The sequence below is a fragment of the Dipodomys merriami genome, unplaced genomic scaffold (genome assembly GCF_024711535.1).
Source record: "Dipodomys merriami isolate MVZ:Mamm:240054 unplaced genomic scaffold, mDipMer1.0.p SCAF_2, whole genome shotgun sequence".
Lineage (NCBI taxonomy): Eukaryota > Metazoa > Chordata > Mammalia > Rodentia > Heteromyidae > Dipodomys > Dipodomys merriami.
Genome location: NW_027203381.1, coordinates 58808612 through 58828213, shown reverse-complemented (window position 1 = coordinate 58828213; position 19602 = coordinate 58808612). Strand labels below are relative to the sequence as shown.

The window sequence follows — 19602 nt, the reverse complement described above, 5'->3', positions numbered from 1 at the left end:
AACTATTAAAAAAACCCGTCTGAACTGCAAAAAATAGGCTTATTGATAAATGCAAAACACACAAACATTAATCACATTCAAATGTCACAGTAGTAAATAATAATAAAAAAAGTCATTTAAGAAAGTTCCTTGCACAATAATAGAAAAAGCTATAAAGTATCTAGGAACCAATTTAAGAAAATTTGTGTAAGAATCTTATGTAAAAATTATAAAAACCTATAGAAGGGATGAGACATTTTAAAAAATGCAAATATTTCTAAATGTGGACAATATACTAATGTCTTCTCTATCTGACTTAATCTACAAATACACTTTATTTTTTAAAATCAAAGCTTCAGAAGGATTTTTTTGGCTGGTCTTGGGGCTTGAACTCAGGGTGTGGGCTCTGTCCCTGAGCCTCTCTATACTCAATGCTAGTGCTCTACCACTTGAGCCACAGCACCATTTCCAGCTTTTTCTGAGCAGTTTATTGGAGACAAAAGTCTCACTAACTTGCCTGCTCAGGCTGCCTTTTGAACTGTGATCTCAGCCCCCTGATTAGCTAGGATTAAAGGCATGAGCCACTGGTGCCAGGCTCAGAAGGATTTTTTTTTTAAGTAATTTGATGTGATCCAGATACTGATGTGGAACAGTAAGAGGTCAAAAGTAACCAAAGTATTTTAAACAAAAACAATGAAGATGCAGGACACAATCTCCAAAACAATAAATTTTACTGTAAAACTATAACTAAAATATGTGGGATGGGTATAGAAACTGACAAAGAGGGCTGGGAAGGTGGCTCAGTGGTAGAGTGCTTGCCTTGCATGCATGAGGCCCTGGGTTCGATTCCTCAGCACCACATAAGCAAAAAGAAAAAAAAGCCAGCAGTATGGTGCAAAGAATCAGTGAGGAAAGAATCATAAAATGATACATGAACCACTGACCACCATATGAGGGGAAAAAAGATAGAAACCTCTCCTTGATAAACCGAGTAAAATAAATTCCAGATGGATTAAAAGCCTAAGATGTAAGAAATAAAGTGTAAAACTTAAGATATACTTTGTGCCATCAAAACAGAAATAGAAATAGACACGCATATAAGCTTAAAATTTAATGGGAAAGATAATAAAACAGAACACTGAAAGCCAAGTAAAAGAAATGCCGTACTAGATTAGAAGGTGACATCTCTACCACATAAAATAGCAAAGTAACAGAATCAGAAATTAGGAAGAAGTTCTAGAACACAATAAAAGAATGAAAAACCTCAAACAAGTTATTCGGAATCCTTAAGCAATGTCATGAATATTCAATGATTACTTATTAGTAATCAATGAGTCCTAAAATATTAGGAATCATAACGGATGTGGGAAATAGCAAATATTAACTATTGCTCATAATAGAAACAGGGATTCAAGTAGGCAGTGTCAATTGAATTAAGCTACTGTATATTTACACATATATGTGCATATATATTATATATAGTGTATATATATATGTATATATAAATTTTGTGTGTGTGTGCTGCTCCTGGGGCTTGAATTCAGAGCCTGGGTACTATTATCCCTGAGCTTTTGTGTTCAAGCCACAGCTCCACTTCTGGATTTTTGGTAGTCAACTGAAGATAAGAATCTCATGGACTTTCCTATTCAGGCTGGTCTTGAACCATGATACAGGTGTGAGCCACTGGTGACCAGCTATATATATTATCTAAATAACTGCATTGCCAGAAAATCTTATATGGGTGCAAGAATGTATGTAGAAGAACATATATAAGAACACTGTTTTTAACAGTAAAAGGCTGAAAACACTCAAATATTTATCAAAAGAGATATAAACAGACTGGAAAATCAGACTATTCTATGTCCAGTAAGATGAAGAAGGTTGGTCTGGTGGAGGGAAACCAGTGAGAGTGAGGAGGGAGGAGAGAGTGAAATGGAAGCATGGGGAAATGCATGACCAAAGTATTTTATATGCATGTATGAAAACAGAATAAGGAAGTCCATTAAGAATTTAAAAAAGAGGAGAGTATAAGAAAGCATAAGAAAGGAGATGAGTTTGAACAACATGAATATATAAACATGCCACAATGAAACCTCTTTGTACAATTAATATATTCTAATAAAAAAAATAAGGACTGGGCTCCAGTGGTTCATGCCTATAATCCTAACTACTCAGGAGGTTCAGATCTAAGGATGGTGGGTTTGAAGCTAGTAGAGCAAGAAAGGTTTTAACTCTTTTCTCTGCTAAACTATCAAAAACCAAACCAAAACAAAACAAAAAACCAGAACTGGAGATGTGGCAAGTGGGAGAGCACTAGTCTTGAGCAAAAAAAGCTCAGGGTCAGCATTCAGGCCCTCAGTTAAAGCCCCAGGCACAAAAATAACCAAAACCAAAACACAGAAAACAAACAAACAAAAAAACCAATAAAACCCAAGTTTGAAATCAGCTGACAATATGATTACTATTAAAATTGATTTAGTGAGTACACATGTATTTGATACTTTGCCCACTTCTAAATGTTTGAAATATTTTGTAAACAATTTTGAAAGTAGGTGGTCAGTTCAGGAGCTCAATAAAGAAAATACAGGGTGTATTTATCAGTTTGCTGATAGTAAAAGAAAAGAAATAATGATATATTTAAAATGAAATTTAAACGAGAACATACTATGCTTGATACTGTTTGGTATATAATAAACATATCACACATCACACATCACCCCCCACCACACACACACGCATTCACTTCACTTGGGAAAAGGAAGCAGATCAAGGCAATGAATTGTGCTAAAACATTAGATTCTATTTAGCCTATTATAGGTTATGGCACCATAGGACTATTTAATCATCCGTATCTGTATATAAGAGTTTACTTTTCTCCTTCAAATGTTTTTCCTGAGTTCCTTTTTTCTAGGCCTCATTGAGTTGGCTAGAGGTTGACTCATAAGAGGGTTAGACATGTGTTGTTTCTGACCTTAATAGACTGTCATAACAATTATGGTCTGCACTATGGAATCAGACTACTTGATTTAATATCTGATGAAGCCACTTACTAGCTATCAATATCTGTGATTATCTTTGTGATTACCTTGTGCTTTTCTGGCAAAAGGGGCAATTTTTAGGACAAGTTTATTCTTTTCTTTTGTACATTGTTGGCCTTACCTGAATAGTTTCTTCCAGCCGGTAGCACTCAAGGACTTGCAGTGTCTCTATAACTTGGTGTGGCTTAAACTGACACAATAGTTCAATGAACTGCTCTGTAATACTGGGAGATATTTGCAGTGACTCTTGATTTGCATGAATACCTTCCCTGCAAACAAACAATGGCACTACTTCAGCACATCTCTAATTGAAGGCAGCAGGATATATATATATATATATATATATATATATAAAATTACATTCAAAATGGCATCTTCAAGTCTATCATATAACATCAGGAACATTTTAACTAAAAATACATTACTTTTTATATTGAAGAATCAAAGAAATGATATTCAGATGAGTCTCTTCTAAGTTATATGCAAACTATCCAAAATAATATATCCCAAATAATACTTTGCTGTGAAAGAAACAAGACCCAATTCACTCCAAACACTCTAAAATTACCAATCATATCATGCTGTAATAACTTCTTATTTGTCAGTTGTAAAAAGCTACTAACTCTGTGATGGCAGGCATCATAGCTAGCTTCTCACTAATAAATCTTCAAAGCCAAATAATATCTTACATGTATAAAGAGATATTTTTTTGGTTCTGTTAAAACAAAAGTGTTGAACAATAAGATCAATAATATTTATTTGTTCATTTGCCTTGTATGGAGCGACAAAACCCTATATCCATGATGCCTACACAGAAGCTTTAGAAGGAATGTTGGTTTCCTCATGGTGGAAAATACTGAGGCCCAAAGTAACTATTAAGGAAATCAACTGATACTCATGAAGATCTAAGAATCTTTTCCATTACAGGTTTTTTTTTTTGGGGGGGGGGGGGGTCTGATCGTGGGGCCTGAACTCTGGGCCTGGGCGCTGTTCCTCATTCAGCTCAAGGCTAGCACTCTATCACTTGAACCACAGCGCCACTTCCGGCTTTTTTTCCCCCTGCTTATGTGGTGCTGAGGAATCGAACCCAGGGCCTCATGCATGCAAGGCAAACGCTCTACCACTGAGCCACCTTCCCAGCCCCTCCATTACAGTTTTAAAAGGAGTCAGTTCCTTTGGAGAGTCCTTTCTTCCCTTCAAAATTACTAAACTTAGCTTGTCATTCTATATCCTTTGACTGGAGAATTGAGTCTATTAGTATTAGGTGTTGGAAATAAATACATCCGGTCATTCCCACCTCTCCTCCAGTTTTGGTTAGTTTTGTACATATCTCACAAAAAGATGAACCAAAGTATGGTTTATACAGGGGAGAATTCCAATGATGTAACTCCTTTCAACAACTAACTTACACTTTAACAAAATGAATACCAGGAAGCTGGAATATGCGTTGTCTGTGGGAGGGTGAGGCCAATGGACACAGGAAGGATAGGCAAATATAATCATAATATTCAATGTGCCTGTATGAAAATGGAATCAGGTATACTGGGGTTGGAAAAGATAGGGGTGAACAGTAAAAGGAGATAACATTGATCAAGATGTATTATGCTCATAAGTTGACACATTAAATTGAAACCCCTTTGTTTAACTACTTAAAGGTAATAAAAAATTAAAGTTACTGTACAGAAATGCAGGGACAGAGGGTGAACAAATGCAACAGTGGTGTTCACTAGACACTATATTGAAAATGAACTGTGGGTAGGGATGGGAGAGAAAAACTGGGAGAGAGTGAGGAAAGGGATGACAGTGTCCAAAAAGAAATGTACTCTTTACTTGATTTATGTAACTGTAACTTACTTAAAATTAAAAAAAAATTAATTACTAAACTAAGGTAAAAAATGAGAATTGGAAGAGGGTTAATGACACACAAAAGGGGTGGTTTGGGAAAACTAGCCTTCTAAAAAAAAAGGCAGACTTTCTAAAGCAGTATTTCCAAGCCTTTCTCTTAACAGTGAAAACTAGAACAAAGTAAGATTACTCACAGGGCACTCTGGCTATCTGGAGTACTGAAGGGATCAGTGTCTAAACACACCTATAACCTTGGGCAGTACAGATAGTCACATGATGGGCATCTGGATTCCCAAGGGAATGATGTAGATTTGGTCCTTATTCTGTAAATGACAGTTAGAAGTACTCCTTTTTTTCTTTTTCTTTCTTTTCTTTTTTTTTTTTTTTAACTAGTAAGGGGCTTAAGCTACAGCAGAAGATTATATTTAGACACAGGAGATCTTTCCTAAGAAAGAGCTCTGTGATACTCAGCTAGACCAGAGTCTCAGTGCTGTGCTATTTTGAGGCTTTCAATACTTGCTGGTGGGCTAATCCAAGTTCTCCTCAGACTGGTTGCAAAATCCAAAGAGCAAATTTTAAATTTTATTCGGTATCTTGTAACTGCCTTTCAAAATTCAAACACTAAGTTTTGTTAAATAACTGGCTAATCTCCATGTATGTCACCACCTTAGCTCTTACCATGTCACTAAAACACTGTTTGTTTGTGTCCTCACTACACTTATTAATCCCACTAGAGAAATGAGCAGGTTGCAGTCCTCACAGTGTTCCCAGCATTGGCATGGTCCTGGCCCACGATGAATAAAAACCAGCAAATGAACAATGAGTGGAATAGAACAAACTATAAATAGTTCATGGCCTGCCTTCAAACAGAGGAAATAGACTATAGGGTACTGAGGCTTGGAATATATCCTGTTAGAAAGTTCTGGGTGGAGAAATTAGAAGATATTCCTGGTAAATCCATACTATGTGAAGTAGTTCTCTACGTAGAACTGTGATTTTGTGATATAAGAAATACATATTTTGCTGGGCGCTGGTGGCTCACGCCTATACTCAGGAGGCTGAGATCTGGGGATCAAAGTTCAAAGCCAGCCTAGGCAGGAAGTCTGTAAGACTCTTATCTCCAATAAATCACCAGAAAAACAGGAATTGGTGCTGTGGCTCAAGTGGTAGAGCACTAGCCTTGAGCTGAAGAGCTAAGGGACAGAGCCCAGGCCCAGAGTTCAAGCTCCACAACTGACTGACCACACACACTCACATACACACACAAAAGAAATACTACCCTAAGTTCCTGGCACATAGATTTCTAAAGGTCTAAGTATCTTTTTATATGCTAATGCGATGACTGGTAGGTTGGGGCTCCAGACAGACTCTGGTTGGAGGTAGATCTTGTTTCCAGGGGAGATGAGCTGTGTAATCAACTGCATGGTTAGAATTTTCAGTACAACATCCCTTCTCTCTCTCTGGAGAGGAAAGGGGTAGAAAGTAGAGTTGATCAATGATGCCTATATATTGTCATGGATACATAATAAAGCCTCCATAAAAATCCATAAGAAAATGTTTGGAGAGGTTTCAGATTCCTAGATACATGAAAGTACTTGGAGGATAGTGAAAGCTCCTCACCCCTTCCTACATTTCTTGCCCTGTGCATCTCTTCCTCTTGGTTGCTTTTGTGCAACCTTTGAAATAACCTTCATAATAAACAAAATACCTACATAAGGTGTCCTGAGTTCTGTGAGCCTTGAACTTGTGAGAGCTCACATCAAGGACAAGTATACAGTGTCAAAGCTGAGTTAAATTGTGGCTCACCAAGTCAAGTCTACTGGAGAACTACTTTATTGATGTGTGGATATATTTTGATGATTGGTTTTTCCTATCTCTTCAAGAGATAGGTTGTCTCTTACAAGAACTATCATATAAAAGATAATGAGAGCCTGGCATTGGTGGCTAATGGTTACAATCCTAGCTACTCAGGAGGTGAGGATTGTGGTTCAAAGCCAACCTCAGGCAGGAAAGTCTGTGAGACTCTGATCTCCAATTAACTACCCAAAAGCCAGAAATGGGGCTGTGGCTCAAAGTGGTAGAGCACTAGCCTTGAGCACAAAAGCTCATGAACAGTGCCCAGGCCCTGAGTTCAATCCCCAAGATCAGTGTACACACACACACACACACACACACACACACACACACACACACACACACACACACACACACACACACACACACACACACACACACACACACACACACACACACACACACACACACACACACACACACACACACACACACACACACACACACACACACACGGGAATGTTAACCAACAGACTCACTGTACTGTCAAGATGTTTATGCCAAACTGTAGGTGTTTTTAGTATTCTATCTACATAAGACTTCGGTGAATATGTCTTATAAACGCAAGACTATGGAGCAAATTAAGATTTGATGTATCTCCCAATGAATCACAGTACTTAATTCCTCCCAAAACATTTATTGACAAAACTGTTTACAAGAACTGAGGATGTGAGTATGTATCAAACCTAGAAAATCACCCAAATGAAGAGCTTTTGATGCCCTGGTTTATTAGGAAAACAATGTGTCTGATAAGGAATGATCAGGGAACATCAACATAATCTAAATTTTAATGAATAGGCTGAGATATTAATGAATTTGTATCCATTTCTGGCTGTTGCTTATCAGTCCTGAACATAAACACAATTTGTTACATCCATCTGTTAGTCTTCTGTTAGCTAACTGCTGTACTCTATAACCAATGCTAACATTAATGGCTGTCAGAATTATGTCTTCTAAACCTCAACTGTATCCACTTTTCTGAGAATCTCTATTTTAATGCCAGTATTGGCTATAAGGATATAAAGATTTAACATGTAGAAGGGAAAATTTCACAAGGCATATACATGCTTTGTCATTTGTAACAGAATGCATGTGTACAACAAAAACTTCACAAACCCCAAGACTCAGGCTGAGACTACATTCACCATTCCTCAGTTTGTGAAACTGCCATAAATTATAACCTGCACATTGGTCATTTCTAGGGAAGAATAAAAGCTTTAAAAACTACACTAAAACATTTCTAAAATTCAAGTTCTGACTTCCTCGTATTTGATAAAGAAAACAAGTGTTGTGCTAGAGTAAAGAGCCTGGTATACATCCTCTTCCGGCTTTGACTTTTCTTCCTCTCTAAGAAAGAAGACTTCATAATCTTTCATTATGAAAACTTAGGACTGTATCAGTTTACTAAGTCCTGCACACCTTGCTTCTCTGTTCAGTCCCATCTACTCAGTCGTGGGATGGAGGAGGCCCACTGATGACTACTCAGTACATTTTAGGCTGAGAACTCACTATATCACTTGAAACATATGAGTAAAGAAAACCTTTTTTTTTTTTTTTCTGCAGCTTTCATTCAAACCAAGTTGTTTCACAAGCCTTTAGGTTAAAATTTCAGCTTCCCATACACATTCCATGTTGGAAATACCACAGTAATCCTGAGCCAACTAAACAAAAAATGTGTGAGTGGGCCAACCTGCCTGAAAAAGACTTTAAATGAGATTGTCATTGGTAGCAAAGACAATAGCTATAAAATCTTAGGTATTGACCCAATACCAAATTCACAGGTATTCATAAAATAACCAAATCAATCCCAATGAAACTGTAACACAATAAACACAATAATGTCTATAATTTGACAAGCAACTTGCTTAGAGGTAAACCTGTTCTCTGGCAAAAAGGAATCCAGTGGCATATTTTATACCTATAATTCATATAAGAACCTTTGGGGGGCTGGGAAGGTGACTCAGTGGTAGAGTGCTTGCCTTGCATGCCTGAGGCCCTGGGCTCGACTCCTCAGCACCACATAAGCAAAAAGAAAAAAGCTGGAAGTGGCGCTGCGGCTCAAGTGGTAGAGCGCTAGCCTTGAGCTGAAGAGCTGAGGGGCAGTGACCAGGCCCAGAGTTCAGGCCCCACGACCGGACCCAAACAAAAACAAAAACAAAAACAAGAACCTTTGGGGACTTGGTTATTGCTAATTAACTGGATGAAGTCTCACAGGCTTTCCTGCCTCTATAATGGCTTTGAATCCAATATTAATGGTAGACAACAAAGTACACATACAAGAAGGTCACAGAATACCAATAAGAATAATTAATAAAAAGAATAAACCTACACATATAATATTAAAACTTCAGAAGAACAAGTAGAAAATCTTGTAGAAAATGGTGGTATGGGGGCTGGGAAGGTGGCTCAGTGGTAGAGGGCTTGCCTTGAGCTGAAGCGCTGAGGGACAGCGCCCAGGCCCAGAGTTCAGGCCCCACGACTGGATCCCCCCTCCCCGCCCCCCAAAAAAAGAAAATGGTGGTACGGTGGAGACATTTTATCTATAGAAGAGCAAGAGTAAGAATTACACCAGACCTTTCTTAAAAAACAAAAAACAAAAAACAAAAAAAACCCCAAAAACACCAGAGGGGCTGGGAATGTGGCTTAGTGGTAGAGTGTTTGCACTGCATGCATGAAACCCTGGGTTCAATTCCTCAGTACCACGTAAACAGAAAAAAGCCAGAAGTGGCGCTGTGGCAGACTGCTAGCCCTGAGCAAAAGAAGCTCAGGGATTAGTACAAAGGTGTGCGCGCGCACACGCACGCACGCACATGCACACACACACACACACACACACACACACACACACACACACACACACACACACGAAAGAGAAGACTGAAGTCAAATACTTAAAACATTGAAAGGAAAAACTACCAACTAAGATACCTGTATCTAGGAAAATTATTTCTCAAAAGTTAAAGGAGAATTCTTTCTTAGGCAAAGGAAAGTTGGAAGGTACTGCTGGCACACCCACCTAGAACTGTTGAAAGCAGTTCTTCAGGAAAAAGGAAAGTGATTTATGTCAGAAACTTTAACTGACAGAACAAAGGAAAGAACACTGGAGAAGGAATAAAATAAAATCTTATGACTCTTAATTGGCCTATCAAAACGTTGTGCATTCAAAAGTTATAGCAATAATGTACTCAATAATTACAGCTTATGCAATGAAATCCTCTCTTTATAAGTAAAATAAAGCAGTAAAAATTACAGTTTATGGATAAGTAAAATGAACGACAGTAATAAAGCATTGGAAATGTTATAGGAAGGCACTTAGACTACCACAAAGTGCTACATGCAATTTGTAAGTGGCTTGCATTAGTTGCAAATGTATATGGCTAACTAAATAGCAACCCACTTAAAAAAAAGTATTATTGAAAGCTGGGCACTGATGGCTCATGCCTGTAATACTAGCTACTCAGAAGGCTAAGGTCTGAGGATCAAGGTTCAAAGCCACCCCAGGTAGGAAAGGCTGTTAGACTCTTATCTCCAATTAACTACCAGAAAACCTAAGTGGTGCTGTGGCTCAAAGTGGCAGAGTGTCAGCCTTGAGCAAAAGAGCTCAGGCCCTGAGTTCAAGCCCCACAACTGACAAGAAAAGTGTATAATTGATATGAAGTGTAAAAAAGACCTGATTTATATAAAATGCTCAGTTAAAATCACAAGGCAGAAAACAAAAAGAAACAATGAAAAGGGTAAACAACAGAAAACAGAAACATATACATATCATATATATACCTATATAGGATATATATGTATAGCTCTATCTGGATATATCTATGTAGATCTCTACCTATCTATCTATCTATCTATCTATCTATCTATCTATCTATCTATCTATCTATCCATCCATCTATCCATCTATCTATCTATCTATCTATCTATCTATCTATCTATCTGAGAAGAAAGAATTGTAAATGCCACAAAGTACCTGAAAATGTGTCCATTTCACTGCAATAGACATGTAAGTATTTGGATAAAGTAATTCTTTAAATAAAAATAAAGCAAAGTTTTGAAATTTGTAGCACTCATATGCTAGTATTCATTGTATAAGAAATGTGAAAAGCAGAATAGAAACTTTTTCAAAGAACATAGTGAACATTAAACTATTCAAATCTGGTTTTTTTTTTTTTTTTTTGAGCATGCTGGTCCTGGGGCTTGAACCTAGAACCTGGATGCTGTCCCTGAGCTTTTTTGCTCAAGGCTGGTGCTTTACCATTTGATTCATACAGCTACTTTTGCTTTTTGGTGGCTAACTGGAAATAACAATTTTAGGACTTTCCTTCCTGGGCTAGCTTCAAACTATGTTCCTTAGATCTTAGTCTCCTTAGTATTACAGATATGAGCCACTAACAGCTGGCTAGTTAGTAGTATTTTTACATTATTTTTGGCAGTTTGCCAATTTGGTACTAAATTAGGCTTACATACTTTACATAAAGTTTGGCTATTGGCCATCTTCCCTGTTTCCTTTTTTTTTTTTTCTTTTGGTGCCAGTCCTGGGTCTTGAACTCAGAGCGGAGCACTGTCCCTGAGCTTTTTTGCTCCAGGCTAGTACTCTACCACTTGAACCACAGCTCTCCTTGTAGCTCTCTGATGGTTAACTGGAGGTAAAGTCTCAAGGACTTTCCTTCCTGGGTTGGCTTTCAACAGGGCTCTTCAGAACTCAGCCTCCTGAGTAGTTAGTTAGGATTATAGGCATGAGCCAACAGTGCCTGACTCCTGTCTTCTTTTGAAAATAGCTTTTTTTCTATTATGAAAGCTAATAAGGATATTTATTAACTAATTTTTAATTTCAAAGTATTTCCTTAAAATGCATTTTCCAAAACAGAATCACTAAATCAAAGCACACATACTCCTTTATAGCTTTTAATTACATATAAAAAAAGTTGTACTCAAGAAAATAATGGGGCTGAAGAGGAGGCACGGGTTCACAAAGGGAGGAATACAACAGGTGGTAGTTCCTTTGAGCAAATGGTTCTGAAAAGATAAATAGGAGGAGGAAAGACAGGGAAGTAGCCAGGCAGGCCTGGATCAGATTAAGACAAGTGTGGACTTCACTTTCATTAATGGAAACTGAAAGAATTATTTTTTTTATTTTTTATTTCTATTTTTTTTGTTGGTTGTGGGGCTTGAACTCCGGGGCCTGCGCGCTGTCCCTCAGCTCTTCAGCTCAAGGCGAGTGCTCTACCACTTGAGCCACAGTGCCACTTCTGGTTTTCTGGTGGTTTATTGGAGATAAGAGTCTCATAGACTTTCCTGCCCGGGCTGGCTTTGAACTGTGATCCTCAGATCTCAGCCTCCTGAGTAGCCAGGTGTGAGCCACCGGGTGCCCAGCTTGAAAGAACTTTTGAGTATGAGGAGGCAAACATTATCATTATTTGTTTGTTGAGAATTAGCTAATTAGACATTAGCAAGACTGGTTGGGAAACTAGGTTTAAAAAAAAACAACAACAGAAGGGAGATGCTAAATGTCTGAACCAGTATAGTGAAGGTCTGGATATAGGCTTGCATACTGAAGAGATAAGAAAGATGAAGACATCAACATTATAGACTTGTTTGTTTTCAGATGGAATCTCACTAGGTTGTCAAGGCTAGTCTTGAATTTTTAAGTTCAAGTAATTCTGCCTCAACCTCTCCAGTGGCTGGGACTATGTATATGACTCCCCTGGCTATGTAAGATGTTGACTGCCTGGTTCTGTGTACCATGGCTGAGAAAGTAGAGTGGCTGTGAGTATAGAAAGTAAAAGCCTAATATCACTCTCAGGATTTAATTTGGGACATTTATGCCCAAACAGCCTGCTTACTGGTGTGTTTCCCCCAGTAGAATGTAAGTTCTACTAAGTTCTAGAAGGCAAGGACCTATCTAACTTACCTGGTTCTCTCCCTTGCCAGTTACCAGGCTTAGTAGTTTGTAGCTACTCAGAAATTGCTAAATGAAAGAAATAGGATAAAAGAAAGGGAAAGAAATGTCGACAGAGCCATTTTGTAAGAGAGAAAATAAAGAAGGAACATATCTTGGCAGGAAACAGCATATATAGCAATTTCACTATAAATAATTATTGAATAAAGGGATAAAGAATTGAATACATGCAGGAGATGCATATGTATGCACAGAGACAGACAACAGACTAGGAGATGATGTTAAAATTTAAAAGGATGAAATGAATCTGGGCTGCCAGCAAGATACTAACTATAAAGATGTGCTATTGAGAAGCAAGCCTTACCATGCCAAAACCACCTTGGCCACTAGCTGTACTTACCATAGAGGAATGTATTTTTATATGTTAAAGTTCATGAATATTTATTATGTCCTAATTTTCTAATTTGGAAATGTGCTATTTCAACACTGAGTATCAATATCTTAAAATATCCCTTTGAAAATACCCATAGAAATACTGACAGATTCAACTACAGCCCCATGTGGAACCATTTCCATAATCTATATTTTGCTTCTTGGCAAAGTTATTCATTTTCTTAGCAGTGTTCAATTTTCTGTGTTATTTTCTTACAAGGAAAGTCATATATTTCAGAGGTCTCCAGGACATTGTTAACAAAGACCAAATCCACAGGACTAGGAAAATGAAACTAAGGAAAATATTTTTAACATACACACACTTGCACATTTTCTCCCCCTTATAGCTCATGGCCTCACAAAACTCATCATTGTCCTTTTGTATTGTCCTTCAACATGCACGGTACACAAAGGGCCTGCATCTGGATGTGAATTCATCAGAACCCCTGTGAAAACTGGTGGCCAGTAGAAGCACACAGGGAGGGAGGGGAAGAGGACAGGGGTAGAAAACGGGGTAGAGGAGCTCTGTGTAGCAGCTTCTTAAAGGAGAAACACCAAGAGATGCAAATCCTTTCTTTCCCAAGCTCTTGGCCTCAATTCAGGCAAGTAATTTGTTTCTGGAGGATTAACTCCATCTACCCCCAAACCTATCTAATCTTTCCATGTACAGATGCCACCAATACCTTTGTAGGTCAATTAAATCTACTGGTGAAATTATTATATAACAAAATTAACTTAAACTGAGCAAGAGAGAAATATACATAAGAATTCAAGTAGATGATTTATTCCTTTTTAAAACTCTACTAACAAAATTAAAAACTCCCTTCCTAAAAACAACTTAATGTAAGTGTTTAATCAATTATACATGCAGTATGAGTAGCAAGCATGAGACCTTGAGTTCAAACCCCCGGACAAGAGAGGAGAGACAGAGGAGAGAGATACAGAGAAGAGAAAGGAGAGAGAGCAGAGAGAGAGATGGAAGAGGAAAGAGAGAGGAGAGAGAAGTCAGAGAAAGAGAAGAGAGAGAAATGTGTAACAGAAAAACTGAGGAAAACACTATATATCTGCGTGTGCTTAGTAATGGAGAGCTTGAAGAAGTATGTACACACTGTACCCCAAAAAGAAGGGGAAAAACTTTATCTTAAAAGAAAGCGCTGAAGGGCTGGGAAGGTGGCTCAGTGGTAGAGCACTTGCCTTGCATGCATGAGGCCCTGGGTTTGATTCCTCAGCACCACATAAGCAGAAAAAAAAAAGCCGGAAGTGGTGCTGTGGCTCAAGTGGTAGAACGCCAGCCTTGAGCTGAAGAGCTGAGGGTCAGCACCCAGGCCCAGAGTTCAGGCCCCACGACCGGACCCAAAAAAACCCACAAAAACAAAAACCAAACAACAAAAAAAAAAGAAAGCGCTGAAATTCCCTCTGCCCTCAGGTTCTTAACATCATTTCTCCTCTTAATCCAGAATTCAATATATTACTAGCATTACATATTTCCATTACAGATTTAAAAGGATTTTGCAAGTTGGGCTAAGAAGATACTATCATTAAAAAATACTCTTTATCTAGTTATTGTATTCAATGTACATTATGTAAAAAAAAAAACAAAGGAAGGAGTGACGTTAACCAAGAAGCATTTGATTTATGGAATTGTAACCCCTTTTTACAACTACTCAATAATAATAAAATAAATCAAAATACTCTTCCTATAAAAACGATTGAAATGCCAATAATAATAAAATAAATAAAAATACTCTTCCTATAAAAGTGACTGAAATGCCAAACACTAAACTCAAAAATAAACTTAAAGTCTAATCTAAATTGTGCTTGACTCCTCTATAGGACATAAAGTAAGAGGATGAAATATGATGCATTTGAGAATTGAGACTCTCAAAGTAGAGCATAAACGAGGTCCTTGAAAATGTGGAGGTGAATGGGCCAACATAAAAAATGTGGAGGTGAATGGGCCAACATAAAAGCATGTTGCTTTAAAAGTGGAGCTAAAACATCCATACAGTTAATTCAAGGCTTTAGTTTCTGCTAAGCAAAAGTAAAACCAGAGATTTGGCTGCTGACATAGCAAGGTCATCCAGGTCATGCTGCTTTTGGTAGGAGGGAAGCAGGGGCTTTCTGTGGGGAAGGTGCACTGCTTCTCTCTGTGGTAGGTCAAACAGGTCCTTGTGGGTGAACTGACATTGCAGGAAAGGAACAGATGTTCCAAGTTAGAAATTAACCTGGGCTAGGGCTGGGAAGTTAGCTCAGCGGTAGAGTGCATGCCTTGCAAGCATGAGGCCCTGGGTTCGATTCCTCAGCACCACATAAACAGAAAAAGCTGGAAGTGGCGCTGTGGCTCCAGTGGTAGAGTGCTAGCCTTGAGCTGAAGAGCTGAGGGACAGCGCCCAGGCCCAGAGTTCAGGCCCCATGACTGGCAAAAAAAAAAAAAAAAAAAAAAGAAATTAACCTGGGCTAGGATCAGTTTGGGGATATAAAACATGCCTGTTTCTCAAGTAAAGGTAAAATGATTTGTGGTTTACTAGCAAACAAAACAGCTTTCATTGTATTCTTCTCCCCTCCTTCCCTCTCCTGTCCCCACTGTTAAGGAGTGTGATAGGAAAGCACTACTGAGCTACATCCACAGCTGTCACTGTACTTTTAAAAGAGCTTAGTTACTAGCATCTGGCAAATCTAGGAATAGGTAATAACTGAGCAAGCCTTTCTAATACTCCATTCTCCTATGATTTGCCATTTTTATTAGTATGAAGCTTAAATAGTGATTGTGATACCATAGCAAATGACTATACTGATACTAACATTATCTAGTATGGTCTTTTTTGCTGCTTATTATTATTTTTAATCTTTAAATAGCTGTACAAAGGGGTTTCAATTCAACATGTCAGTTTGTAATACAGCCTTTCATCATTTTCCCCCATCTCTCCCAACCACACTCATCCTCTCAAGTTACCTGTTTCCATTGTCACATATATACAATGAATATTATAACTGCCTTTTCCATCCTTTTCTGTTCATTAATCTACCTCCTCTCTTTGACTCCCTCCTACCCCCTACTACCTCATCCAGTTTTCTGGTATTCCTTTTCTTTTATGATAAGTTAGTTGTTCAAAGGAGTTAAATCATTGGAATACTCCCTTGGATTTACTATACTTTAGTTGATACATGTGCATATATACGTATAGGACCAAGTATATGTTTACAAAAATATTTGTATATTAGACCTAACTTCCACATATGAGAGAAATTATGTGTCTTTTTTGTTGTTGTTGGTTGTGGGGCTTGAACTCTGGGCTTGGGTGCTGTCCCTGAGCTCTTCAGGCCAATGTTAGTTCTCTACCACTTTAAGCTACAGCGCCGCTTCTGGTTTTTTGGTGGTTAATATGATCCTCAGATCTCAGCCTCCTGAGTAGCTAGGATTACTGGCATGAGCATCCAGCACCTGGCATGTGTCTTTTTTACCATTTAAAAATGAAAATATAGCTGGGTACTAGTGGCTCATGCCTATAATCCTAGCTAATTAGGCACCTGTGATCTGAGGTTTACAGTTCAAAGCCACCCCAGGCAGGAAAGTCCATAAAACTGCAATCTCCAATTAACCACCAATCAGTGGGAAGTAGAAGTGGTAGAAGGCTAGCTTTGACTAAGAATGCTAAGGGGCAGTGACCAGACTGGGTGCATGCCCTAGTAACAGTAGTGAGTTGAAATGAAATGGAAGAAAGGAAACTGGTAATATATGAGCTGGCATGGTGTATGCCGATAATTCTAGTCACTTGTGAGGCAGAAGGAGGACAACAGAATTTGAGGCCAGCTCTGTGTAAGTTTGAGACCCTATCTTAAAAACCGTTTTAAAAACAACAGGGCTGGAACTTGGCTCAAGTGTAGAGCACTTGTCTAGCAAACCTGAGGCCCTGGGTTCATTCAATCCCTCATACTAGATAGAGGGAATAATGTTTAGTCACCATCACTGTTAACACTTCTTTACTTGAGAATGTACTAAGCTCAAAGATGAGCTCCTCTGACCTTCTAGCTTGAATCTCTCGACAGGATGATTGGGGGAAAGAACTTGGTTAAAATAAATTATCCTTGAGAAAAGAATGGTTCAAGATATAAACTATTGAGCTTCAAAAATTACCATATCAGCAGAATCACTAGTATTTTGATATTTAAAAGTAGAATAGAGGGGCTGGGAAGGTGGCTCAGTGGAAGAGTGCTTGCCTTGCATACATGAGGCCTTGGGTTTGATACCTTAGCACCACATAAGCAAAAAAAGCCGGAAGTGGTACTGTGGCTCAAGTGGTAGAGTACTAACCTTGAGCTGAAGAGCTGAGGGACAGCACCTAGGCCCAGAGTTCAGGCCCATGACCCACAAAAATAAATAAATAATAAATAAATAAATAAATAAAGTAGAACAGAACAACTGAATAAATAAAATTGATACTGGAATTGCTAAAGCAGGGAAATAACTATTTTAATATTAAGTACTGAATATTACAACTTAAGGCTAGAATATCTGATATGAAAACATATCTAACCCAGAAATATTAACTTCAGATAAAGTATGTTCGTGCTCTACTCTAGGTATTCATTAAATTCTCCCAGCTCCAATTATTCTGTGGAGTTGGGCTCAGGTATCTGTATTTTTAAAAGCATCCTTGGTGATATTCATGCAACTTCTTGTCAAGATTACAAACTTAGAGGGTGTTTATGTCATTATCCTCAATCCCCAATACATTCCTCTTAGCCATAGTAAAACAAAGATCTCATATGCAAAGCTGCTTTGCCTATACAATCATTACAAATTTTATCAACTCCTTTTTTTTTAAAATAAGTTTACAGCAGCACTTGCAAAACTCATATTTAATTTTTCCTTCTCATGCCACTAACAACTTAGTCAAAATTAAATGTGCTAGTGAGGGTTTTTTTTAAGTAGTCAGTTAAGAGGTTGGCCGAGAACTATGTAAAAGTAGAGCTAAGTTGATTGCCAGTGGCTTTTGCCTGTAACTCTAGTTTCTCAGGAGGCTAAGATCAGAGGATCCTAGCTCAAGGTCAGAGGCTTTCCTGGGCAGAAAAATCTCTAAGATTCTATCTTTAATTAATCAGCAAAATGCTAAACTGGAGGTATGGCTCAAGTGGTAGAGTACTAGTCATGAACAAGCAAGCTGAGAAAGAATACAAGACCTTGTGTTCAAGCCATAGTACCAGTACCATCAATTTAAAAAAAAGTAAAAAGGTATAATTTTCCACTTACACATGGAATTAGGTATAGGAAGGCATGAAGCTAGCATAAAAGGGAAAGCTACATTGTCATCAAATCCTTCTTGAAACTCATCCTATGACATGACTTCATTATTTCACTTACATGATGAGCAAACATTGAATCTGCTCCTATTCAAATGGAAAAATGGTTACCTAAGGATACCTATTTTCAGATCATGAATAGTTTTATCTATGCAATAATTATTCCCCTTACTATTAAAAGTTAATAATATCTTGACCAGTATCTTGATCTTAATTTAGGTCTTCGCATTTCTTACCTATTAGAAAAAAATACAATTTATTAACATACCTTGGGTCAAGAAGACTCCTCAAAAATTTGAAAAGTAAAACTTGGTTCTAAATAGGAAAACAATAAAAAATACAATTAAATTTTGAAACAAATTATGCCACAGTAAAGAACTACTCTAGACAGTCCCTTTAAAAAACACCAGTATATCTGTTTCCATGAGGAAATTTAGCATTCTAGGGAGTGCTGAAGAAGCACCTGGCATCCTTTATGCCCTCTCAATAGTCCTAATCACTGTCTTATTTGCTTGTAAGTGCAGAGGAACACACCTTGTTATCTCAAAAAAGGCCCTGAAGGAGACAGAGTGAGGACCTGAGAGACAGGTGCTTCAAACTGCTCTGATGACAGCGAGTTCTGGCGGCACTGATGGGTTTCAAACTGTCCCATCCCCCTCCTGGTGACAAGGGCCTACATTGTGAGACAGTTAATCAGGTGGGGTGGGGGTTTCAGGCCCAAATGGAAAACCATCACCAGAGCAAGCTCAGTAACTTTGCAACACAGTCAACTGCAGAAGAAATGGCAATCACACTGAAATGTGTCAGCAGTCAGTACATAAAAGAGAATCTAGGTTCTATGTTACACACTCATGAGCTAACCTCAGTATTTAGTCTCTTTATGTCAGGGGGAAAGATTTGTATCTTCTTGCTTTCTGCATAGGGTAGAAGTGAAGATTAAAAAAAAAAACAAAACCTCTCCTGTTTCTAAGGTTTTGAGAAACCCAAGCAAAAATAATTAGCACACACACACACACACACACACACACACACACACACACACACACACACACACACACACACACACACACACACACACACACACACACACACACACACACACACTCAAAACTTTTATTCACAGGCACTTTACTATAAAATGTTAAAGGACTTTATAAGATCTGTATGGGAATCTCATACAATCAACAAACTCTGCAGTAAAATATTATTTAAAATGTTAAGGAACTGATCGCTCATGCCTGTAATACTAACTAC

General features: G+C 38.1%; 1 protein-coding gene across 2 annotated transcripts in view; it reads right to left on the bottom strand.

Annotated features, from left to right (window-relative positions):
- The window catches only part of Vps8 (VPS8 subunit of CORVET complex), a 228588-nt gene that overhangs the window by 77325 nt on the left and 131661 nt on the right, over positions 1–19602 (bottom strand). For both annotated transcript variants that reach the window (XM_070029739.1, XM_070029740.1), the window contains 2 exons: positions 18617–18663; positions 3139–3286 (listed from right to left, as the gene is read on the bottom strand). In XM_070029739.1, the coding sequence (XP_069885840.1) occupies positions 3139–3286; positions 18617–18663 (195 nt within the window). The remainder of the gene's footprint in view (positions 1–3138; positions 3287–18616; positions 18664–19602) is intronic.